The sequence below is a fragment of the Gymnodraco acuticeps genome, unplaced genomic scaffold, assembly GCF_902827175.1.
Source record: "Gymnodraco acuticeps unplaced genomic scaffold, fGymAcu1.1, whole genome shotgun sequence".
Classification (NCBI taxonomy): domain Eukaryota; kingdom Metazoa; phylum Chordata; class Actinopteri; order Perciformes; family Bathydraconidae; genus Gymnodraco; species Gymnodraco acuticeps.
Window position 1 is genome coordinate 1,141,019 of NW_022990441.1, and position 25,111 is coordinate 1,166,129.

A 25,111-nucleotide genomic window follows, 5' to 3' on the forward strand; every position below is an offset into this window, starting at 1 on the left:
ATTCCTTTTGCAGATATACCTAGTTATATTTTGCTACATTATGTTTCAGCATTTCGGTCAACATGACTTTTAAAAGATAAGAGATCTCTTCTGGTAGCTGGTGTCTCTCATGCTACTTTCCCGTCTTATTGACAGGCTCGTAAATTAGACAACTTACATCACTGTTTCTATTAAATGGTCTTTTGCTTGCTTTGTTGGAAAAATAAACGACACATTTAAGCTAGTTACAATCTTAGTTAACGTGCTAGACTTTTTAAGCAAGCCTACTTAATATGCAACACCTGCAGAAAGAGAAGCAAAAATGCATATTTACTATTGTCATTGTGATACCTCCGACAGCAATTGAAGGTAACATCAGTGGGCATAAATTGCAGGCGCAAATGCTGCAGACAGAGTCCAGGTGGAGACTACATGATGGTGCAGCTGTACTGTTGGGGAGACAGCTCCAGTGGACAGTTCGGTCCACAGACAGCCCTCAGCCCGGTGTCCTGGTCGGTCCCCGGGGTTATCACCGACATCTGCTGCGGGGACCAGCACACTTTACTGCTCAACGGGGAGGGTGGCGTGTTGTCATGTGGAAACAACTCTCAGGGACAACTTGGACGAAAGAACTGTAAATATGGGAGAACAACAGGTAGGCTGCAGAATCTCGACATAACAAGAAATAGCCATGTAGTAGCCCATAAAATAATAAAAACTTAGACAGTTAGTACTTTAGTAAAAACGTAAAGTGTTTTTTATCATGAAATGTTTTATCTAAATTGAATATATTTTGAGGATGAGGAATATCTGATGGTTCTGCGTCTTTCAAGACAATTACATTGACTTTATCTTGTGTTTAATCATTATCTTATGAGTCTGCATCGAAATCCATAAATGAACTTCTTGTGCAGCTCAATCAGCTGTGCTACGTTTCAGTTTCGTTTACCCCTTGTCAGTGAAGATAACGAAAGTAATGCGTGAGAACATCACGCATAACTTTCGTTGTCTTCACTGACAAGGGGTAAACGAATCTGCAGATGGGAAATTGGAACATTCATTACAGTGATGTATTCGGGTTTGTGGGAATTAGTGGCAGTACAATAATTAAAATACTTTAACCCTCCAGGTGCGCATAATTTTACGTAATTAATCATATATTTTCTATTATAAGGAGTAGAAATATGATTCAGATATCCGCGGAATCACTGGAATAGTAGCTTTCCAGCGGTATCTTCTGTGAGACTGTAACCAGGGCACCGCAGCCAATATGGCCGCTCAAAGCAGCTTGACTTTACACTGTGGATTGGTGGATTCGTGTGTCCGTCAAGGAAATCTCGGCCGGCAGCCATCATGGTCTGAAATGTACGGAGCCCCCTAGAGGACATGGAGAAGAAAAAAATAAATAATTTGAACAGAAAAAAAAAAAAAATGTTTTGCGAGATCTCGCAAAACCTTTGCGAGATCTCGCAATACTTTTCATTTAGTACTTCCTGGTCAGTTCGGCTGCTACGGCAACACAGAAACCACAACAATGGAGTGGTTCATCGATTTTACTTTGAGTTTGGCCTTAAATATAAAGATATAACATCAGTGCTTGGCAATAAGCACGGGTTTCACACATAGACTGTATATATAAAGGGTTTCACATAAGTGAAGACACCTCAAGAAAACACTCAGAGCGAGGGGACGTGCACGTTCCTCTGAGCTGAGTTATTGACAGATTCGAATTTCGCGGATCAATAACTCATGAACATAACGTTGTAAAAATACAAACAACATGACTTTACAATCATAGCAAGGTAGACAACGAGCTACAGAGTCGTTTTTATCAGAACAGTTCGATACGCGCCGTCATCCGAGCTAAACATCAATAATTTGTCACAATCCGCAGCTGGAGGAGGGAGAGGAGTGCTTAGGGACCGTCTACAAACTGCAACGGGGTTTTGCGAGATCTCGCAAAAGTATTGCGAGATCTCGCAAAGGTTTTGCGAGATCTTGCAAAGGTTTTGCGAGATCTCGCAAAACATTTTATTTTTATTTTTTTTTAAATTATTTTTGTTTTCTTCTCCATGTCCCCTAGGGGGCTCCGTAGTACGGAGCCCCCTAGAGGACATGGAGAAGAAAAATAATAATAATTTGAACAGAAAAAAAAAAAAATGTTTTGCGAGATCTCGCAAAACCTTTGCGAGATCTCGCAATACTTTTCATTTAGTACTTCCTGGTCAGTTCGGCTGCTACGGCAACACATAAACCACAACAATGGAGTGGTTCATCGATTTTACTTTGAGCTTGGCCTTAAATATAAAGATATAACATCAGTGCTTGGCAATAAGCACGGGTTTCACACATAGACTGTATATATAAAGGGTTTCACATAAGTGAAGACACCTCAAGAAAACACTCAGAGCGAGGGGACGTGCACGTTCCTCTGAGCTGAGTTATTGACAGATTCGAATTTCGCGGATCAATAACTCATGAACATAACGTTGTAAAAATACAAACCACATGACTTTACAATCATAGCAAGGTAGACAACGAGCTACAGAGTCGTTTTTATCAGAACAGTTCGATACGCGCCGTCATCCGAGCTAAACATCAATAATTTGTCACAATCCGCAGCTGGAGGAGGGAGAGGAGTGCTTAGGGACCGTCTACAAACTGCAACGGGGTTTTGCGAGATCTCGCAAAAGTATTGCGAGATCTCGCAAAGGGGTTTTGCGATATCTCGCAAAACATTTTATTTTTATTTTAAAAAAAAAATAAAAAAATTTCTTCTCCATGTCCCCTAGGGGGCTCCGTAGAAATGACCAATGGACATCGATAAATCACTAAGGACCTACCCACCAAGTAAACAAAACATAAACCACGTGTCTCCCATCAGTTTACGTCTTTGAGGAGAGAGAGAGAGACAGAGAAAATGGCTAAAAAAAACTTTACAGTTGCCGACTTCGCTAGAGATTTTTTTCGCTAGCAGCAGTGAAGATATGGCCTCAGGACGTGAAGTCTTTGACTCTTCTGAAGAAGAAGAATACAAAGACAACAACAAGGATCCATTTGGACATGGGTAAGTGTAAATATTACAGTAATAGTGTACTGGCAATGTGTGGGGAATACCGCGAAAATGAACAATAGGTTTATTGATATATATTTTTTATCGATAGTCATGAACTTTTTATTGGACAAAATAGACTCTCCATTAGCAAATGTTTACTCTGTGTTAACGTTATTTTGGTGTGTAAAAGTGAGATTACATGTGTAGGGGATTAAATTAATCATTTATTCGTCCCACAACGGAGACATTTACAGTGACATGTTTTTGCCATCGATTATTTTATCATACTGTTCTATACAGATGAGACTTTGTCATAGATTTATTTATGTGTGCCTGTTATTATTTTTACCGTCCTGTACAGATGAGACTTTGTAATCAGATGTAGCCTATGTATATGTGTGTCTGTGATTTTATACTGAATGTAAAGTAACTGGAAATACCTGTGTGTGTGTGTGTGTGTGTTCCTTCTCCAACCTCCCAAACTTTCTTTTTATGTGTGCATTGTTATTTGTGCTTGAGCAACATTTTACTTGAACTTTATTTCAATGAAATTAGTTGTCATTATTGTCCTACATTTTAATTTGTTTTACAGAGAGGTTTCACAGCTGTCTGGGCCTAGTGGCCCACAGGCGGCGTTTATCCAGCAGCCAGAACATCCATCTGTGCCGGCCACCAGGTCAAGATCTACCGTGGCTCAAGGGCCTTCACCAGAGCGATCACCACCAAGGACCAGCAGACCAGCATCACTACAGCTGCCTCCACCTCCATCTGCAGCTGCCACCAGGTCAAGATACACCTCAGCACAAAGGCTCCACCACAGCCATCACCTTCAACCCAGCCAGCAAGGAGGTCTCGTGGAGGTCTCGTATAGCACTTGTACACCCCACCTACACAGCAGCCCAAGCACCATCACCCCCATCTTCACAGCAGCCAGACCCACTGTCTTGGAAGACAGACAAAGACCTTGACACTGTCTTGACATTTATAATGAATAGTTGGTTCAAAGTTCTGATGTTCAATATTGTAAATAGTTAGATTTTCCAGTTTCTTATATTTATATAAATAGTTGGTTGAAAAAAACATATTTATAATAAATTGTTGGTTGAAAAAAAAGGTTGAATGCTCAATTTGTATTTGTACACATCACATGAACCTTGGTATGTAATATGAAGTCATGATTCAGTCCTAATGTATCTCAGACCCTGCTGTGGTGAAAGTAGAGTGATAAACACCTATTTTACTCAAAATTCGAATTTAATTTTTTTCATTTTAGACATGAATGACACATTTATATACAGTGTAATTCAAATATTTTACTGCTTTTGTGATCCTAAGACTTTGGTAACCTAATCTAAAACACCAAAACAATTCGATCACATGAGTACATTTGTGTTTTCACAAAAGTTTTGAAGATTTTCCGAAAATCGGATGTCAAATTTTAAGCTTTTGAGCTACTTATCTCATCACACAGTGCTCTAAGGTGAGTAATTTGCATATATAGCAATACCAGAGATTGTCCTGAACATTTTGATATTTAACACATGGGGTGCCATGTTAGAAGAAATACATTTAAAAGGTGATTTAAGAAAACATCTAAAAATCGAGAAAATACCCTTAGACTCCAGAGGGTTAAAGTAAAAAAATACAGTGTAATATAGTCCTGCATTCAAGATTACCTAAATTGTAAAAGAATAACATTGCATTAAATGAAACCAGTAGTAGTAGCCTACTTTTCTACCATTTCTTTTTATGAGCATTGTCACTTTTTCTTATGTATAGTTGATAGCATGTTTGGAACCGTTTTGCTTGATTTGTTTAGTATTAGATGGGCGATATTGTTATTCCAAATATACATTACAATGTTACTTGTTAGACGCTTTTATCCAAAGTGACTTACATACTCAATACTGTGGGCAATCCCCACATGAGCAACTTGGGGTGAAGTGTCTTGCCCAGGGACACAACGACATGCTGACGGCAGTGGGGTTTGAACCTGTGCTCCCCTGATCCGAACACCAATGCCCTAGTCCATTGCGCCACATGCCTGATATGTTATCCTCTTTTCTGTCCCCCTGTATAAGGTCGTGTGGAGGAGCTGGGCGATGTGGTGGCCATAGCTTGTGGTCAGGACCATTGCCTGGCTGTGTGTGCATCTGGAAAGGTGTTCTCCTGGGGGGCAGGAGAGGACGGACAGAGAGGCCTTTTACCAAATCTACTCCACAACAGACCAAGGTACGATCTCACACTAAGCAGGAATATATGAATATGTATACTTAGGTCTGAAAGTAGGCATTTGTTTGATCATTTGTACTTGCTATTGTTTCGTCAACATGCAGTCATGTGCAGATGCCACTGCCAATACCTGTGATTCAAGTTGCTTGTGGAAACTCCCACTCTCTAGCTCTGACTAAAGGTATGACAATGCACATAGTGATGCCATCTTTCTGATATGATATGCAACAGTAACATTGTTTGTTCCACAGTTTGTTATATTTAGTTATGTGTAATAATGATTTCGATTTTAATGTTAATTTATCACTGTGCCAGTTTCCCTATTCCCCACCGACAATTTAGTGCAAAGTAAATGTTCTTTAATTAGTGGGAGCTTAAGGCAGACAAAGGTGCAACACATTTCAGAAAAGAGGATATAGGCCTACATGTTGAATGTTCAATTTTTTTCATTTTTAAATCAGTATTAATGTGACATTATCTTCTGAACAAGCCCACAGTCTTACAGTTATTTTTGTGTGTTGTAAAAATAAAAAGTCTATTATTTCACTTTTCAGGAGGCGATGTCTTCTCGTGGGGTTCGAACAGTCATGGTCAGCTGGGCCTGGGGAAGGAGGTGTCGCTGCAGTTTGTACCTGACCTGGTGCGCGCTCTGACCGGCGTAGCGGTTACCCAGGTTACGGCCGGAGCGACCCACTCCCTGTTCCTCACACTCCCAGGCCTGGTGTACTGCTGTGGGGCCAATAAATCTGGCCAGCTGGGTCTCAACAGGGTGGACGAGAAGGGTAACAATTATGTACTTCAATTGTGTCATGTGATGTTCAGCAAGCAGCAAATTGTCCATGCAAATGGAGGGCTTTTGTCATTTTTAGAGTTAGAAATATGGATTCATTTGTAAATAATAGTCATTGCCCATTGCAAGCCAGTATTCTTTTAATTTTTGGAGTCACTGCATTTTCCACAACCTTAGCCTGGTAACATTTCAGAATAAAAGCCTTCTGTCCAGAGAAAAGAGGGCTTTTAAAATGTTAACCTCAAATATTGAAATTGTACAGACCATCATAGCTTGTATGTATAATTATTTTGGAAACAGGAATCTTTTATTCTATTTTTTATCATATTTATCAGGCAGGTTCAACATCTGCATGGTACCCGCCCTCAGACCTCTGGGTGTCTCCTTCATAAGCTGTGGAGAAGCACACTCTGCTGTGTTAACTAAGGTACTGAATCTTCAGATTTTAACCAATCATAAATTCCATTGTAAACATAATACAACTATTAGGATGTTGCTTATTTTGATATGTGACGCTGTGATTTCTAGGACGGCAAGGTTTTCACTTTTGGAGAGGGAAGCTACGGTCAGCTCGGTCACAACTCCTCTGATAATGAACTGAAACCCAGACTGGTGGACGGTTTGGATGGACCTGCATCACACATTTCCTGTGGCAGGTGAAAACAGTGTTTTCATTTAAGAAAGGCTTAATGTATTGTGGCGTTTTAGAGTGACTAGCTCATTACATTTACAATAAAAAAAGGACACCTATTACGTCTATCCATTTTTTTTATTATTATTGATTTACAATCACAATTGTTTTTGTCCCCCAGACGTCATACACTGGTTTTGTCCTCCTCTGGCCAGCTGTGGGCTTTTGGCGATGGGGCCAAAGGTCAAATTGGGACAGGACGAACAGAAAATAGTCTGACTCCCACTCTGGTATCTCTTCCATGGACCACTGAAAGTGTGGTAGCCGTCCCCAAGGGTATGTATGTATGGCCAGGGTGGTGTTTAGTAGATTTGTAAGTTCCCTAATAAAAAATTCAGAACATTAATATAGCAACATACAACTATTTGCTTTGTGAAGGCATATTGGATAAATAGTATCCTTAGCAGAGAATATAAGTCTAGTTAGCAGCAGTTCTAATCAATGTATTTTTATGGTAGAAGTAGTGTCAAACTAAAAGAGATACATTCAATATGCAAATGTATTTTTTCCTGGTTCAAGCAGACTTGAAAATATCAGCTGGGTGGAATACAAGCTGTACCTACACTTCACCTCCACAGGTAATATGTTCAGAGACTCACTGTGCATATTGCATGAATAATTTCTATAGGTACAGATTTGATCTTAACTGATAAGTCTGATGCCCTTATATGGTTTTAGTGGGGCTTTTCCCCTTATGCTGAATGAAAATTGCTAGGCAAACGCATCAAATGTAAGATCAAACGTAATTCATCAACCTATTCAAAATGGAACAGATTTGGCTGTCAGATCACGTTGCGTGAATCCTATGTAGGATTTTCTTATTTTCATTTTATTGCTGTGTTCAGGAACAAACACAAGATACAAATAAGAAAACATTCATGCACAAGGCCCATTGTTATTGCAGATTTGATCATATATATATATATTTTTTTTTTACCTTGATTTAATGTTAGTTTTTTTATCAAAGCTTAAATCTGTTAAATCTCATGTCTGTCGTTTAAGCGTTTGGACAAAGGACAGATAACTGGGCGACTTGATGAGACCAAACTTCAACAATGGCTGTCAATGACACATGGCAACGTAGAGGCAAAGAGGTCATTATTTTCATACTTTAATTACGGTTGGAGTTAAGTAGCTGCACATATAAAATATCATACATCCAGCAGCAGATGCAGTGTTTTCATGGTTTCTCTCCTTTTCTTTTTATTCAACAGAGAAATATCTTCCATGTTTCAGACCAGCACAAGTCTTGTTGCAAGTTTCACGAAGGCTGAGTGAGTTATTTTTCTATTGTTTAACTCATGAGTTAAAAAAATAAGAATTATAAGATCTTCTGAATCCCATCAACTCATTCTGGTTCTGCTACTTAGTTTTAATGCTTTGCTTTTGATATCAGTGGGCCTCCATCAGAAGCAGGTGCTCTAACTGTGGACCTTGATGCAGCTAGCGAAGCTTTCGACCAGATGCTGGCAGTGCCATGGATCAAACAATCAGTTAAGACGTTTGAATTACTGCCAAGCATTACTCTCTTTTGCTTGAGACGTGAACTGAGATACAGTTGTGACCCACAAGGCTCTAAATCCCTTCTATGCATGGAAATGGTTCAAACTAGCCACTAAACAGTTTTTTTCATAAACTTATTCATGCTGTTTAAACATTACAATGTAATCTCAATTTATTTTTTGCAGGTAAATCTTATACTCCTGATTGATTTGCTCTGCAATTCAAACCATCTCCTAAAATCACCAGAAATCTTCCTGATTCTGCTGACGTGTCCCCTCCTCCAAGAGGAGTGTAATGTCATGCAGCCGGTGTTGGCGCTGGCGATCAATATTGCAGATCTGCAAGAGAAGACTAAAGATACACTAAGTAAACGACAGCAACATTTTTCTAAAGTATTTTGTTTGGTTTTGTAATGATCCAAGGTACTTTCAAAGACAACAATAGACTGCAAATAGTTGATTGGTTTAAAACAAGTCGATTTTTAACATGCATAAATAATATTTAATTTAATTAATTGTTAACTGATAAACAAATTCAGAATTCTTTTTTTTATCATTAATGTCAGATTATCTGTTTTTTACGTTTTCTGAAAGTAACAACCAACGTAATAGCCAGCTAACATAGCATTAGCCAGCTAACATAGCATTAGCCAGCTAACATAGCATTAGCCTTACAATTCATTGTATGTATATTATATATTGTATTGTTGTGTCGGATTAATAACTTTGTCAGATCAAGAAATGTACACATTGTTGTTGCCAAAAAACATGGCAACAACAAGCATGTCCCAGCGATGTGCATCAGTGTTTTTTTCTTCTAAATGTTTTGCTAATTTGGTCAAGTTGGTGAAGATCTGCTATTTACTTGCAGTGTGTTGAGAGACGGACAATGCCTTTTGTTCTCAGGACGCTGGTGGTCCACCCTGAGACCCTCCATACTGATGAAGCACATCTTGGTGTTCAAAAAGACCCTGGCCTTCATGCTCAGAAATGGCCTCCTGGTAACTCATTACCCCGGAGTCAAATACCTGGTGGAGGTCCTCAAGATGCTGTACAAAGTGAGTGCCGTTTTTTACTTTTTTATTTCAGGACCAAACATGAAAGGAAAACATTTATCCTTATAAAAGGATAAAAAGACTTTTCCCCGCTATCTGAACCAGCCCCAAAGAGTTTTTTAGTTTTTTTGCTGGTGTCAGAAAGGTTATTTTACAGTCTGCCCTGTAACTCATCTGAAATGTTGCTACCTTTCGAGGCAGATGTTTCGGCCCTTTCTAGCAAAACTTTTTCGTTTCCCAGAAGAGGTCGGAAAAATGTTTGTTCAATCTTTATGGGTGATCAGAGTGAACTCTGAGGCTAAACGTGTGTTTTACTTATAGGCAAACAAAGCTGGAAAGTCCTACAAAGTCCCACCGAGCACCTTCTACGTAGAGGAGATCAGTGACAGTGTGCTGCTAAATCGGGACTTTGCTCTTTGGTTTCGATTTTCCAAAGAGGAGGTAAAAACATATCTTACCATTTTCGAGATATTGCATTTATTCCTAATTATTTGTGATTTTATCCTGAGCATTTTCTGTTGAAATGCTTCTTGCTGAAATTATTTATGTATTATTATCAATTTATTTCCTTTAAGGATGATGTCGACACACCCGTCATTTTCTGCCGCTACCCATTCCTGTTCACTCTGGTTCGAAAGGTGGCAGTCTTTAACTACTATGCGTTTATCTCAAAGGTACAGTATTCGTAACATTAGATCATTTCTAAACAATTTTTCATAATACATCTGAGGTTGTTTCTTGTTTTGAGCATTCATTTGAACCAATCTGTCAAAGTGTAGATTTCTTTATTAAGATAAAGATATATTAAGGTTTTGTAATTACAGAAAGTGCAGGGTTTCCTTCATGGACTGGCCTTGGCGTGTCCTGAAGAGCTCTGGTTGGACGGCCCAGACTCCGCCCCCGCGCCGGTCTTCCAGCTCACCCTGAGACGCTCTCATCTGGTGGAGGACACCTTCAGACAGCTGGGGGCGGCCGACCACTGCGCCTTCAAGAGGGAGCTTTTGGTAAACATACTACAACATACCTACAAAATGTTGCCATGTTTAGTTGCCTGAGGCAACATTTTGTAGCCCTTGTCTTTTTATACTTAGTTTCAGAGTTATTTTATGGATACTTCAGCCATTTAGTGTTGCACTTCCATATGTTGTGGGATTCACAAGAAATAAAAAACTGTCAAAATCACAGCAATGTAGGCTGAGATATCTGAAGATCTACTCTCTGTAACGGGTCAAAAATCAACAACATCTGTATCCTACGGTCCCCACAATGCTACAAAGCCCAATACTTTTTACTTTATGTGTAAAATCAGTTGACTTCATTTTGAGCAAAATGTCAATTACAGTACATATTTAAGAAGTAATTGGAGATAATTAAACATAACAAATGTGTAGAGGGCCTGCAAACATCAGTACCAATTGATTTTTTAAATGTGAATAAAATAAATGTACAGTTAAATTGATAAAACTTGCCCATCAATAGCAGCATTTGGTGGATTGTGTAAGGGGAGTTGTTGGTATAGTAATTGTGCATTTTTGAATGTGTTGCTTGATTAAATCCCTTCAATTAGTTCTAAGCCCACAATGGATGACAGGAAGTTTTATTTACCAGAGCTGATACTGATTTAGTTTAAGGACTGTTAATAATGAAAACATTATTTGATCCTTTGAAGGTGCAATTTGATGAAGACAGGAAGAAGGTGATGGATGTCTACAAAAGAGATTTCTTCCTGCAAGTGATTAAAGAGCTGATGTCTCCCAAGTCTGAAATGTTCATGTTCAACGAGAGCAACACTCTGGCCTGGTTCCCTGTCAGGGTAAGACACGATATTTAAACACAAATGCATGAATTAAATCATTTTATTTACTTAGGGCTGGGTAAAATGGACCAAAACTAATATCTATGTTTTTTTAAGACTGAATACATCATATATATATATATATATATATATCGCTATTTCTTTATTAAGTGGGCTAAATGTATATTTGCAAGTCTTAGCCACATGTAAGATGTTTTTCCGAACACTTTTAGGAAAGAGATTGTGAGCAAAATGAAAGACCTCTGGTTTTCCTCTCTTGCTTAACATATCCCACAGCTGTGTGGATGGGGCGGTCCCGCTGCTCATTCTTGGAGGGGCTGCTTGGTACATTAGAAAATATATTGGTATATTGTCGATATACTGCCCAGTCCTCTATACATTTGCAATTCTTTTTTTTTAAACAAATTCCTCATTTGAATGAATTTAACAGAGTGATCTGATTACTATAAAAGTCTTATGAACAAAGACGTGAATGTATAACTCTGATTTTTCTGATGTCTGATATACTGTACTGTACTTTTGACCTGTTCATCGTTATTGAATCCTACCAAATCTTAATGTGTTTTGTTATAAATCAAACAGCCAAAAGTAGAGGAGAAGACTTACTTCCTGTTTGGCGTTCTGTGCGGCCTGGCTCTCTACCACCACAACCTTGTCCACTTGCGCTTCCCACTGGTTCTCTTCAAGAAGCTGCTCAAGGTCAAACCCTCACTGGACGACATGAAGGAGTTCGACCCTGTCATGGGAGAGTAAGACTCAAATATTCTTTCTCTGAAATGTTTGCAGGTTATAGTTGTTTCAGATTGATCTTTTTGTATTATTGACTTTCTTGTTTACAGGTCTTGGCAGATCCTGTTGGACTGCCCTCCTGATAAGGTCAACAAAATTACTTTCACTGTAAGTTTACTCAATCGCAGTCCGAAAGGCATTCTTCTGCTCTGTTGCCCACATGTGTTTCTGCATATTCCACTCTGGCTGTAATCGTTTGTTTGACCAGGTGCCCTGGGGCGGAGAGACAGCTGAACTTGATCCGAAAGAAACTGGGAAAGTTGTGACAGCGTCCAACAGGTACGGTTAACTGTTGTATTTAACAATCTGATCTGCACAGCTTTAGTCTGCCTCACAAGCTTTAAACATGTATTTAGTTTCTGTCAGTCTGTGTCTTTGACAACCTCCCAGATTTCTTGCCATTCAGCAGTACATGCTGTCAACAAACACACAATGATCCATTCTTACGTCGACTGCAAATCTTTGCTGCCATCTAGCAGTTAAACCTGTCATAAAAAAATACATTATTTTCATTAAAGATGTAGCGTTGAGTTGCTCTACTGTGTAAAGTGTATTACAGAAGAAACATTTAGAATTGTTTTAGGTGTGGGATAACTCAATGTCAGCACTCGGTTTAATCTTTTGTATATTCTTTTATTAAATGTTTTAATAGGAAAGAGTTTGTAGACGCCTACGTCAACTATGCCTTCAACAAATCAGTGGAGGGAGCATTTGAAGCATTCAAGAAAGGCTTCTTCAAAGTGTGTGATATCGACGTGGTGGAGTTCTTCCAGCCCGAGGAGCTGCAGGCAGTGATGGTGGGCCAGGAGAACTACGACTGGGAGGTGTTCAAGAAGGTCTGCTGAAGTTCAGAATAATGTTTTATCTTATGTCTGAGGATATTTCATTTGAAACAAGAATATATCACAAAAATATGGAGAACAAGATGACCAGTTTGTTATGTAGTTGTTTAACATACATTTTCAAATTGTAAGTGACTGTTTCAGTTAAAGGTCACATATTATGCAATATGCACTTTTTCATGTCTTTTACACAGACATATACATATATATATATACTGTAATGTCTCCCCTGTGTGTAAAGATACTCAGAAAGTTTCAGCAATAAAGAATTCAAATGTTCTGCTGATCCACATATTTAAAATCCTGTCTAAGAAAGAGCAAATCAGATTTGAGATACCATTCGACAATCGACAGCTAGTGGGGAAACGCTGACCAATGAGAATAGACTGAGCTTTTGGGAGAGGCTGAATACAGCTCTTTTCAGGCAGGCAGTATGAGAAGAATAATGGGGTTTTTAACATTACAGCATATAAACATATTCTAGTAGTCTCCAAATGTTTTCCTAAAAAGGTATTTAACATGAGACCTTTAAGATATGCTCAGTTACTTTGCTTGTTCATATAGTTTTGTGTGTTTAAGTGCTTGTAGGGGAGATGTAAAGTAACTTTCCACATGTCATTTCCAAACAGAACACAGTTTATGAAGGAGACTACCATGACAGGCATCCAAACATCGTGACCTTCTGGGAGGTGTTTGAGAATCTGACCGCGGAGGAGAAGAAACAATTATTTCGTAAGTATTGAAATGATTGACATCATTTATTCCGTTTCAAGTGGAGTCCCTATCAGTATTAGCTTCCTTGGTGTTCTATGAAGTTGTATTTCTTTAATTTAAGATTCTTTATTTGTTATCAGTGTTCGTCACCGGCTCCTACCGTGTTCCCTTCCTGGGTATGGAGAGTGTTCAGATGAAAGTCGCAGTGTTACCCGATTCCACCGAGATCCATAAGCCAGAATCCCTCACCTGCCACCATCTGCTGTTACTGCCCGTCTACCAGAGGTACCCGGCCGAGAGGACCATGCACACCAGGCTCCTTCAGGCTATTAATCACAACAGAGGCTTCTGAAAGAAAGCAGACGTTACAGAATGAAGTAATGAAGTCCGCATTATTATCATTTAAAGAGTTGTTATTTTTGTCGGAATAATCTGCCAGATGTAAGCTTCATCAGCAGTCCATATTCTATTATTCAGTAGTTTGAGAAACAGTTTATGTATGTATTTTATTTGTATTTGTTTTGATTGCACCTAAACATGTTGACATATTAAGAAATCATTTGATCATGTTTTTTGGGAACTCTGTTATAGGTATGACCGGTGTTTTAGCATAAACACACATTTGAATAGGGAAGAAAGATTTAAAAATAAATGAAAACTGCCTGACGTAACACAACACTTTAAAGTGTATAGTGGGCCAACATTTTAAAATCATTCTCCACAAATTGTGTGTCCAGAAATCAGGCTACTGCCATTTCTGTCACTGTTACAGTAGGTGCACTCTGGATTGAGCACCATGCTTTTGAAACATTATGACATTCTTAGCATTAAAGACTTCTTCCGTTCATGTTGTACAAGTTTAAAATGTAAGTTAATATTTTATGTTTGTGTGATCAAAGTAAAACAAAATCTTTGTTAATCAGGAAATGTATTAGTTTCGTAACTTTGTAACCTAACAAACTAAATAAATGTGTTTCTCTTCAATACCGGTTTGCAGTTTAGCCAATATATTTTTTACGTGTTGCGTGTACTATAGGTCAGCTGTGAAGTCTTTAATATCCATCAGTGTCTGGTTATTTCCTAGCTGACTCAAGTAAATTGGAATTGTCTTTTATAAAATACTATTCTTGATTTAGTACTTTTAAAGCAGGCCTGATATACAATTAACAATGAAAAGTGTAAACATTAAGCTTAAAAACGAATAGGCCAATAGAGGAAGTCCAGGTTGCTCAAAGATTTGTACATAATTCCTCTCCATGTAATGCAAATGTAGCTGTAATAGGGATTACAAACAAAAACAGTTTAACATGAGAAACAAGTAAAGCACATTTCGAGCACATAAGCACACAACTCAGCAGCTCCATCAGTTTGACTTTATTAATTTGTCCAATCGTCATATCATTTCAATGGCTTGATTTGATAGGTCGTATGCTTTCAGCCTATTTAATAGTGGAGGATGAGATCCATTTATGATTAATCCTAAAAAAAGAAAGTATATTGCCAGATATATGTATATAGAATGAGTCATTTATAACAAGATGCTACAATTTCAGTTATCCGGTTTGAATTAACATTGTCAAAATATTTGGAAAAATGTTTTATTGGCACCTCAGTCTATTGACAAAACCGTTTCATCATCAGAAATGTCAACTGAATTGCAAAGATCCTGAATTGTTAATAGTTTCCTGAATTAATTTGAATGTTTATAAATCCTACCTTGGTTTGAGTAAACATTGGCAACATAAAAAAGCTGACACTTAAGGTGATTTACATTAAAGCACATGAAAGTATTTCAAGTCAACACATTTTCACAGGACAGACCATCTCATCTCTTCCCTTTATAACACCAGACTTTCAATATGAAAAGCAGTAAATCATTTACTTAGTTTTTAAAAAGGATATCAAAGTCAACTCGACATTGCAAGGTCTGCACCTTAAAGTCGTGGCTTACACACAGTTGATATTTCTATTCAACAGTTGTCAGGCAGCAAAGATCATACATGTATCAAAGCACATACAAAAAGATTAAAACAGAGGTGCTACGGCACCCAGTGACACCAGTTAGATAACCCTCGGTTCCAGATGATGAAAGGTTTTTCTCTCAGCCGCAATATAAACATTAGGCGCTGTGAAAAGGTTATTTGAATCTTCTTGTCATTCCATGGACGGTTAGTGTGCTTTCTTCGAGTCGGCTCAGAAAAATTACATGCGATATCAGACCAGCATCCGCCGTGATAATACTTTTGCTATTCACATCCATAAATAAACCTAAACAAACATAATCAACAAATAATTACACAGAAAAACCCAACATAAAGCCACTTTTGCTACACAATTTTGAAGACATGACATATAAAAGGACAAAAAAAAAGGCAACAATTTTCGAATGACACAGGACTGTGCTGTGAGAGGAGAGACAGTAACGCCTCACATCTTCTCTTAATCGTCTTTTAGCATGTGTTGTTCAGCTCCATGCATACATGGAGTGGGTCTTATTATCCAAAAAGCTGTGGGCCGTTGTGGGTTACATCCAAGTCCAGCTCCTCTGATGTGTGTGTGTTTCTACGGGCGGTGATATGGAGTTCAGACAGCAAAGTCCATCTATTACAAATGAGTGTGTGGGTTTTATCTGATCAGGTGGTAGGTGAGCCAGAACATGAAGAGGGGCTGAGCTCCTGCTATAGACATGGTGAGGTACATCCTCAGCTGGTTTCTGGATCCTCTCACCTGCCTCCCCTCCGCCGCCGCCTCCGATAACAGCTTCAGACGTAGGGTTCGGATCTGAGGAGGGACACGTTGGAGACAATCTTTATATCAACCATTCAAAAACAACAGCATATAAGTGAGCTGACCTCTCCAAATAGTAATACTGCAAATAGATAGGACAAAAAACCTCCCAATATCATGCAGTCCGGCATAGCAAGGACCTCAATAACAAATGTAATACATATATAAATATGTCTTTTGCTAGCTAGTTCTATGTATGCTAGCCATGTGAAGGTACAGGGAGGATTATTTTTGCATTAAAATGTAGATGTGAGCTTAACAAGGAGCAGAAAGAATGGTAGAAAGCTTTGGAGGGTGAAGGGGAGGGTGTCAAGCGAGCAAGAATGACGTTTTTTCCTGAATATTTAGTTGTATGCAGTGACAGGCATCTAATATAACTCCTGTGCAGCAGGCACCTGCCCTCAGTTATTTGTAAACAGGAAATCTGTCTATTAAGACAAATTATTTCAAGCCTCAGATGTTAATAGATATTGCTCCTTACCATGAAGACAAAGATGGCAGCGCAGCACCACAGCAGAGAGAGATAGTACGCTGGCCGACCGAACAACAGGCCTGACACAACGCCTACGATCATCCTGAGGAAACAGAGGGGAGACACACAGTCACAGGTTAGGCATACAATACACAGATCATTAGTGTTAAACTAAGAACCTTTAAGAGATGTTGTGTTCGAAGCATTGTTCTAGTGAAAATAAGCCAATACAAAAATGAGCAAAATTAAGAAATACAAGTGAAGAAGAAAAAACATAGAAAGATGGTGTACACACCCAACGTATTTGTATCCAGAAAAGGCCAGCAGGTCAATGGTGGTGAGGTCAGTGTTGACGGTCACCAGGTAGAGAGACAGTAGGACTGCCAGGACCTCCATGATCAGCCACACCAACGCCGAGCTGGCCTGAACTCCCAGCAGCTCCGGGGAAAACCTGAAGGTGCACAGAAAGATACAGTCTCTATACATGTACATACTGTGAACTCATTACATCATTATCTATCAGGGCTCTGTTCTTGGTCCCCTCCTCTTCTCCCTGTACACAAACTCGCTCGGATCAGTCATTAGCCCGCATGGTTTTTCTTACTACTGCTACGCTGACGACACCCAATTAATTCTGTCCTTTCCCCGCTCAGAGACCCAGGTCGTCGCACGCATCTCTGCTTGTCTAGCTGACATCTCTCAGTGGATGTCTGCTCACCACCTCAAGCTCAACCTTGACAAGACTGAGCTGCTCTACCTCCCGGGAAAAGATTGTCCCACTCTTGACCTAACAATCAACATCGGCACCTCAGTTGTTTCCCCGACTCAGACTGCAAGGAATCTGGGTGTGACCCTAGATAACAACCTGTCCTTCACTGCAAACATCGCTGCTACAACCCGTTGCTGCAGATACACGCTTTACAACATCAGGAGGATGCGTCCCCAGCTGACTCAGAAAGCGACTCAGGTTCTGGTCCAGGCTCTCGTCATCTCACGCCTAGACTACTGCAACTCCCTCCTGGCTGGTCTACCTGCATGTGCCATCCGACCTCTGCAGCTCATCCAGAATGCAGCGGCTCGTCTGGTCTTCAACCTTCCTAAATTCTCCCACACCACTCCGCTCCTCCGCTTCCTTCACTGGCTTCCGGTAACTGCTAGAATCCACTTCAAGACACTGGTACTTGCGTACCATGCTGCGAATGGATCTGGCCCTTCCTACATCCAGGACATGGTTAAACTGTACACCCCAGCGCGTGCACTACGCTCTGCATCAGCCAAACGACTCGCTGCGCCCTCGCTGCGAGGGGGACCCAAGTTCCCATCAGCAAAAACACGTGGGTTTGCTGTCCTGGCTCCAAAATGGTGGAATGAGCTCCCCATTGACATCAGGACAGCAGATAGCTTGCACATCTTCCGGCGCAAACTGAAAACTCATCTCTTTCGACTCCACTTCGAGCGTTAGAACTATTAACAAAGCACTTATATACTAATAAAGGACTGGATTACCTAAAGCCAGTTGAGTAGCACTTGAAATGTTTGGCTCTATGAAACCTGATGTACTTATATGATTCTGTTTTCTTCAAGGTTGTGTCTTCCTGGTCGAATGTACTTATTGTAAGTCGCTTTGGATAAAAGCGTCAGCTAAATGCAATGTAATGTAATGTAATCTATTAGCAAGCTGAAGTGGCTATAAAAGGCTTTGAGCATAAGTATATAAAAACATTTTCATCCACTAGATACATGTTGATATTTTTGCAAAAACCCTGAAGTTGAAATCCTGGTTTTAATTCATGATATTGTGAGTTCTTTGAAGGTGTTGCTATCCTTTAGCCGACAGAAGGCAGTTTTTTGTAATGCCTTTTGTGCATAAGAAAGTAAAGCTAGCCATACAATTAGGAAGGCATAAAAACCTAACCGTCAATACTCAATGCTTAGATGACTAATATCTCTTTTCCAACCAGATAGGAGGACCAGGGTTGTATGTACTTGTTCTGTGTGCCGAGGGCAAGTCCAGCCACCAGGATGTATGTGATGAAGGCCATGGCGGGAATGTAGAGATCAGGAGCGTTCACATCGAAGCGCGGAGCCACAGGAGTGTCCTGCTGGTAGCTCACCTCCCAGTTCTACAACACACAGGATCACACACTTAAAACATGCTAAATTGTTACTGAATTAATTGTAGGATAAAGCATGTTGTATGGTAGAATAGATTCCTGTAACTGTATTACCTTTTCAAGGAATTTAAACTACGGGCAGAACTAGAAAATAAGTGTTTTCTCTCCATTTAAGGAAAGCCCTTATAAGCTCAAAGGAAACAAATCTGCACATTTTCACATAGAAACAATTACCTCCACCAGCGCAGGCATAACATGTATTTGTAGCAGGACTTACCTCATGCATGTAAGGGAAAACAAGAAGGCCCAGCTTCTTCCCCACGTACACAGTATCCACGGCAAAGTAATATTTCAGCTTAGAAATTGGAATGAACCGGTCCAGCTGAAACATAGAGACACACACGTGCATTATTCAGACAGCTTTTGCCTTGACTTTATATATCGCCAGGCGTTTGACACCATTTTGAAGATCCCCTTTGTCATAAGCAATGCTATGAAACATTAATGACTGTCTTACATTCTTGTCCACCATTTCCCTCCCCTGGGAGGCCAGTGAGCTGCCATAAGCCATCGCCAGGTTAGACATTGGGTCTGACAGGAGGGACTGGCCGGAGAATCCTGCTGCTTGAAGCCCAGCCTGCTGGTTACTGCCAACAGGACACAAGAACATGTTAAGTATAGGAACATAATGTGTCATAGGGCTAATAAAACACAAACATGTAGTCAACTTTATTGGGAGGAGTGACGATACCATAAACAGCTGCAAAGCTCAATTAAAAGATAGTACATTAGTTGGCGTGATGTTATCACAGTCTCCTGATTTTGTATCGGACACGTTAATTCAAAACAGAAATGGACAGTATATCCTAAACAGTTTAATATCCAGCCTAACTTCAGACTGTGTCCCACCTGTATCCTGCCTGTGGTCCCGCTGCAACTCCACTCGTATCCTCAAACAGCTGGCTGCCATCTGTACCGTCCATTGAGCTGTTTCCCATATGCATATTAGGCTCTGCATGGAGAAACAGACCGGTAAGAGATATTTCAAACAAAAGGAGTAGATTTGGACCTCTTTTTATGAACACTTTTTATGTCCTTCATATAAATCTGATCTTCAAATGCAGTGACATCCAAGACCAGTTACTCCGTCTGCCCTTCCTGTGGACATGCTGATTATTTTTAACATGTAAAACTTTCAAACTTTCTTTTTTCAAACATAATTATTTCCTTTTGTTGTATTCTTACTCAGTCTGACAGCATATAACAGACATTAAAAACTTTGAAATATGCATGGACCTCCGTTGGTTAACTACTACACACCAAAACAGTTAAGGTATTGCTTACATAGTGGTAAACATCAGCATATTTAATGCACCACTGCTTCAGCATCATGTTTAATCAAAATACAAATCAAGATCAGAGTTTAAGGATCAACTATTTGTATGACTGTGCATTAAAGGCCAGTGAAGGCCCTGTGCAGAAGAAAGCACTCTTTATATCCATTCCCTCAGGGAGTAATAATAACCTTATCACACATGTATCACTAGGCCAGATTACATCACACCTTAGAAGCCACTTAGTTTCAGTTTGAACCTCCCTTTCCACATAATCCTAATAGCAATACATGTATGATGGATATAGATATAAAACCTACAGAATGATAGGCAGTGGCGAAACGTCACTGAGTCAATTTACTCAAATACTGTACCAACAATAACAACAAACAAGAACCATTTTGAGGGACTTGTATACTTTACTTGAGTCTATCAATTTATCAATACTTGTTTTTTCCCCCACCACAAATCAGTAGTAAAAGTACGTATTGTGAAAATGAGTCCATTTTAGAATATGATGTTTTTTTATAATTATTGATGCATCAATGTGTTTATCAAAGTTACTAAAGGTGCAGATAGTTTTAAATAGCTGCTTGTGAATGTACTCCAGATGAGACTTAAGTCTTGTTTTAGTGTTGATTATATTTCACATTATTAATCCAAATCGACAAAGCTACTAAAGGTATTAAATACATGTAGTGGAGTACTTTTAGTACACAATACACCTCTGAATTGTAGAGGGGTAGAAGTACAAAGTAGCATCACATGTAAATACTCAAGTAAAGTACAAGACTCTCAAAATTGTACTTCAGTATCGTACTTGAGTAAATGTACTTACTTTCCACCTCTGCTAACCAGTAACCATTATAAATGTATACAGTGTTTATTAATAGTTTGTGGCAAGCTAACGGCTACTAACGTTAACTCACCATTCATTAAACAGATAATATCTCTCAGATTGGCTAACGTTAGACTGGTGGACTAACAGAGGACTGTTTTTGAGTCTCTGTTTTTACAAGTTGTTATATATAGCTAGTTGTTAGCCTCAACCGGCTGGAACCAGCAACACCTCCACTCAGTTCCGTTTACACTGCAGAGAGCTAGCAAGTACAGAATGTGCAAATGCAGGCGTTAGCTAATATTAAAAGCTGAGTTGATTGACAAAATCACGTACGTAACTTACGCTGTCTGAACCCACTTTGAGTTGCAGTATAATCCATTTGGACCGTTAGGGTTGCAGCAATAGATGTAGGTTCACAGACTCCACTACGATGCAGATGCTGCTAGTTAGCAAGCTACGGGGCGAAGAAGAACATCTGACACGGAAGTAAACGGTTTCTGCTTCTTCTTCTTTAGTTTAAATTACACACCTCAAACCAACATGAAAGGTTAATACCGCCACCTACTGTTATAAATAATTCCTAACTTTATTTATTTATTTAAACATCCAGAGGTGGGAAAAGTACTAAGATCTTGTTACTTCTGGAGTAGTGAATTTTACTCCAGGTGTGACTTTAGTCATTTGTATGTAAATTAAATATTAAAGTTTCATAAAAAAAAACACTGTCAAGGGTCATTCTCCATAACAAGAAAGCTTTGTATATTGTATATTGTGTTGCTTCGTCATTTATGGTCCCTGCTTGATTTGCAGGTTATGATTTACTTTGTTTTCATATGTGTCACTGAGGGATTTTCCACACACAGACGTAACATCTATTTTTGAAACACAAGCAGCCACATTCCTGTATCTAGAGCTACACAACAGCGATAAACATTCAATAGGTCATGGACGACGAAGGTACGTTTTAACCGTTTGTTGTTTGACATTGTTTTTTCTATAGAACAGAATAACAATGTATATACTATAAGTCTGCAATCACACTGGTTCTTGTTGTAAAGAAAACTGCGGGTATCCATGTGTGACTAATTGACACCCCACAACCAAAAAAGTGACATAATAAAATGGGTCTCATCATCAGACTGAATTATCAACAATTATTTGATGGATTGATTTGAAATGTGTTTCACACATTAATGTTACCCAGAAGAAAGAGAATAGTAGAGAATAACTTCATATGAGGGCTTCTCCAATACTCGCTTTTTGCTGTTTCTCTATGTAACCTTTTATTTAAAATCATTTGAAAACATTTCAATTTTTTCTTCTCAATAAGTTCCCAGAAAAAAATCATGTTAATCTTCCTCTTATGGGTAATACACGACTCTTTGCAATTGTCCTACATTTATTTCCTGGAAACATTTGCATATTATTACTTTCGGTTTATAGAATGTGTGTCTTACTCGAGTGTTGACATTTAAACAAGGGAGATGGAATGCTGCCAACAGAATAACAAAGAGCTAAACACTCGTACTTTATGTGACTCCGAAGAGGATCAGATCTCATGAGCCTGCCTGAGAAGATAGAAGTGTTTTCCATATTCGAGTGTGTGGACTCCACATCTGTAAAACCATGGCCCTAGTGTTCAGAGACAGACAGAAGTCAGAGGCAGACAGACGGCAAGGAATCAAAATACAGGTGCCATGTATTATTGCCATGTATTATTTTGTTCAATACTTATATTTTAAGTGGTTGTTTGATATTTTCTTATTTCAGCCTTTAAATACCATTGAATTGTTGAAAAGAAAATACAACTCAAAGATCTGTCTGAAAAAAAAAAAACTAAATGTATCCAGGTTACTGCTTTTTGAAGAATTTCTATAGATCATCCACTTATCAACAGAGATATCATTTTTAGATGTTGCTATACTTATAGTTCTAGTGATAAAGATCCTAAAATAGAAAATATATTGAAGAAATCACTGCCATAGTCAACCACTAAAAGGGATTCTCACATTGTTTTGTAGGTCTTGACCCAAATGAAGAAATACGAATGGTGCTTATTGGAAAGACAGGAAATGGGAAGAGTGCATCGGGAAACGCCATCCTAAATCGAATAGGCTTTTACATCAGTTCTCTCTCCGTGCTCTGTGACGTCAGAGTGTGAAAAGGCCAACGGAACGGTGAATGGACGCAGGGTTGCGATCATTGACACACCAGGAATTTACGATACAAAGTAAAGAGAAGAAGAGGTGGTCAGAAAGTTGAAAGACTGCATCTCTTTCTCTGCTCCTGGTCCCCATGTCCCCTGATTGTGGTCAAGTTGGGCAGATTCACAGAGGAAGAACAGAAAACTGTCAAATTCCTGTGGCAGGTGTTCGGTGACAAAGCTGCATATTATACTCCCACCCTGGTCCTGTTCACTCATGGTGACCTCCTGGGACGCACAAGGTGTGAAGACTTTTTCAGAAAAAGTAAACCGCTTAGTCACTTGATTGCGAAATGCAACGGTCGGTATCATGTCTTAAATAACAGAGTTCCTGAAAACTGTCAGGTCCCTCAGCTGCTTGCAGAGATAATAGGCATGGTCTGTGTTAATGGAGGAACATTTTACACAAATGAAATGTTCCAAGAGGCTGAGCGAGTGATCTGAGAACAAGAAGAGAAGATTAGGAAGGCCAGTGCCGAGCAGAAACACAGAGAAGAAGAAAAACTGAGGTTAATCTTGGAGGGCGAACAGCTGCAGAAAGAGTTAAAGTCTCTTGATAAAGACTATCAAACAAAATCAAGAGAGAAGGCTGAGAAGAAAAACAAATTCATTGAAGCTGGCATGATTGTAGCAACTGCTGAAGTGGGCATTGCAATCGGTGCTGCAGCAGGCTCTGTTGGAGGTCCAGTTTGCATCGCCATAGGAGCAGTATCCTGCAGATACTTAATACATACTTACAAATAGTGTAACTTAAAGTTGCACAAATCAATATTAAATATAAACGCTCATGTTTTCATTGAAAATTATCTTATACATCTACCTGTTCATAATTACATTCTGTCCGCTAAAGATCCAGGTTTATCCCTCAGGTGTTGGTGGAGATCAAACCAGAGCTAAAAGTGAATATTGGATTTAATATGTTGTGTTAGAAACATAACTCCGAATGAAGATTATTATGCCTCTTCTCAATGTGTTAATAGGCAATACATTAATGAACCTTCAATGCAATTTTTAAAACAATATACTACAGTTTCTGAGTAACTTCACTGGTATTTTGTAGTGGATATAACTTTGTTAAAAATGTTTACTTTGTGAGTTCCCTCAACAGTAAACCAGATTTGCGGACAGTGCAGTGAGAGCAGACAAAGAGCAGCTTTTGGTATTTGAGCATCTGTTCGTATGTGTGCATGTATGTGTGTGTGAAGCCTTTGGGGAGGCAAGTAACAGTCAGTCTTTTTTTAGTATAGCCTATATGTTTTTCTATCTATGTCAAAAATCTGTTATAGGCAGATGGGAAGTGGATGTGTAAAGAAATGTTCATAATGAGCAGACACACAGAAACGCTGCAAGCAAATAAAACAGTCAATTGTACAAACGGTTTGATAATAGATAAATAAATGTGAAAAAATGAAAGAAATACCTGTCTTTTTATCAGTCCACATTTGTCCTCTGACTCTCTTTTGTACAAAACCACTTAGTGTCTCACTCTCTCTGCTGACAGCTGGACTCACCAGCCCTCAGGGAGAATGACCATCTCTCCTAAAATGGACTGTACTGTGCGTAAGGGGACACACATTGCTTTAAAGCAGCGCTGACTCACATGCACATGCCTACACACTCATATAGGGCATACAAATGTGCAGTGTTTTTCTCGCTCTTACTGCTAACACACATACAAAGTCCCCAACATGAACTATTTTTGGGTTTTCTCATGCGGTAGTAACTGCTCCAAAGGCCACAGAGTACAATAAGGGTCTACAGTTAACAGCTTGCTGTGCTGTGACATTAGAGACACATAAGTGGCTTGGGGTGAAGCTGTCTTTAGAAATTAAATTCAATAACTCGGGAAGCTCATTTCAAGCAAAGACAAGCAAAAAAACAAAACGCTGCAAGCC

At 39.2% G+C, this 25,111-nt stretch overlaps 2 protein-coding genes and 1 pseudogene across 4 annotated transcripts; 2 read left to right on the forward strand and 1 right to left on the reverse strand.

Moving 5' to 3' along the window:
• The first annotated feature begins 350 nt into the window (after positions 1 to 350).
• Positions 351 to 14,163, forward strand: LOC117552118 (probable E3 ubiquitin-protein ligase HERC4). The gene is made up of 23 exons (XM_034225362.1): positions 351 to 634; positions 5,116 to 5,266; positions 5,371 to 5,447; positions 5,821 to 6,048; positions 6,392 to 6,483; positions 6,585 to 6,712; positions 6,869 to 7,023; positions 7,267 to 7,325; positions 7,750 to 7,841; positions 7,962 to 8,021; positions 8,144 to 8,240; positions 8,436 to 8,616; positions 9,156 to 9,307; positions 9,626 to 9,745; positions 9,880 to 9,978; positions 10,129 to 10,308; positions 10,974 to 11,117; positions 11,703 to 11,869; positions 11,960 to 12,017; positions 12,118 to 12,188; positions 12,562 to 12,745; positions 13,381 to 13,483; positions 13,606 to 14,163. The coding sequence occupies exons 1-23, from the start codon at positions 412 to 414 to the stop codon at positions 13,815 to 13,817; spliced, it is 3,033 nt and encodes a 1,010-aa protein (XP_034081253.1). The 5' UTR covers positions 351 to 411; the 3' UTR covers positions 13,818 to 14,163.
• Positions 14,164 to 14,823: 660 nt separating this feature from the next.
• yif1b (Yip1 interacting factor homolog B (S. cerevisiae)) lies at positions 14,824 to 21,526 on the reverse strand. Of its 3 annotated transcripts, none has more exons than XM_034225660.1 (8): positions 21,347 to 21,526; positions 19,748 to 19,850; positions 19,356 to 19,485; positions 19,116 to 19,220; positions 18,711 to 18,847; positions 17,020 to 17,175; positions 16,734 to 16,827; positions 14,824 to 16,246 (listed from the first exon to the last, which is right to left on the reverse strand). In XM_034225660.1, exons 1-8 carry the CDS (start codon positions 21,390 to 21,392, stop codon positions 16,091 to 16,093), a joined length of 927 nt encoding a protein of 308 aa, XP_034081551.1. In that variant the 5' UTR covers positions 21,393 to 21,526; the 3' UTR covers positions 14,824 to 16,090. The 3 variants fall into 3 exon arrangements, with proteins under 3 accessions (XP_034081551.1, XP_034081552.1, XP_034081553.1); XM_034225661.1 differs by having other exon boundaries at positions 21,356 to 21,509; XM_034225662.1 differs by having other exon boundaries at positions 21,371 to 21,496.
• A 431-nt stretch (positions 21,527 to 21,957) lies between these two features.
• LOC117552227 lies at positions 21,958 to 24,522 on the forward strand (annotated as a pseudogene).
• Positions 24,523 to 25,111: the final 589 nt, after the last annotated feature.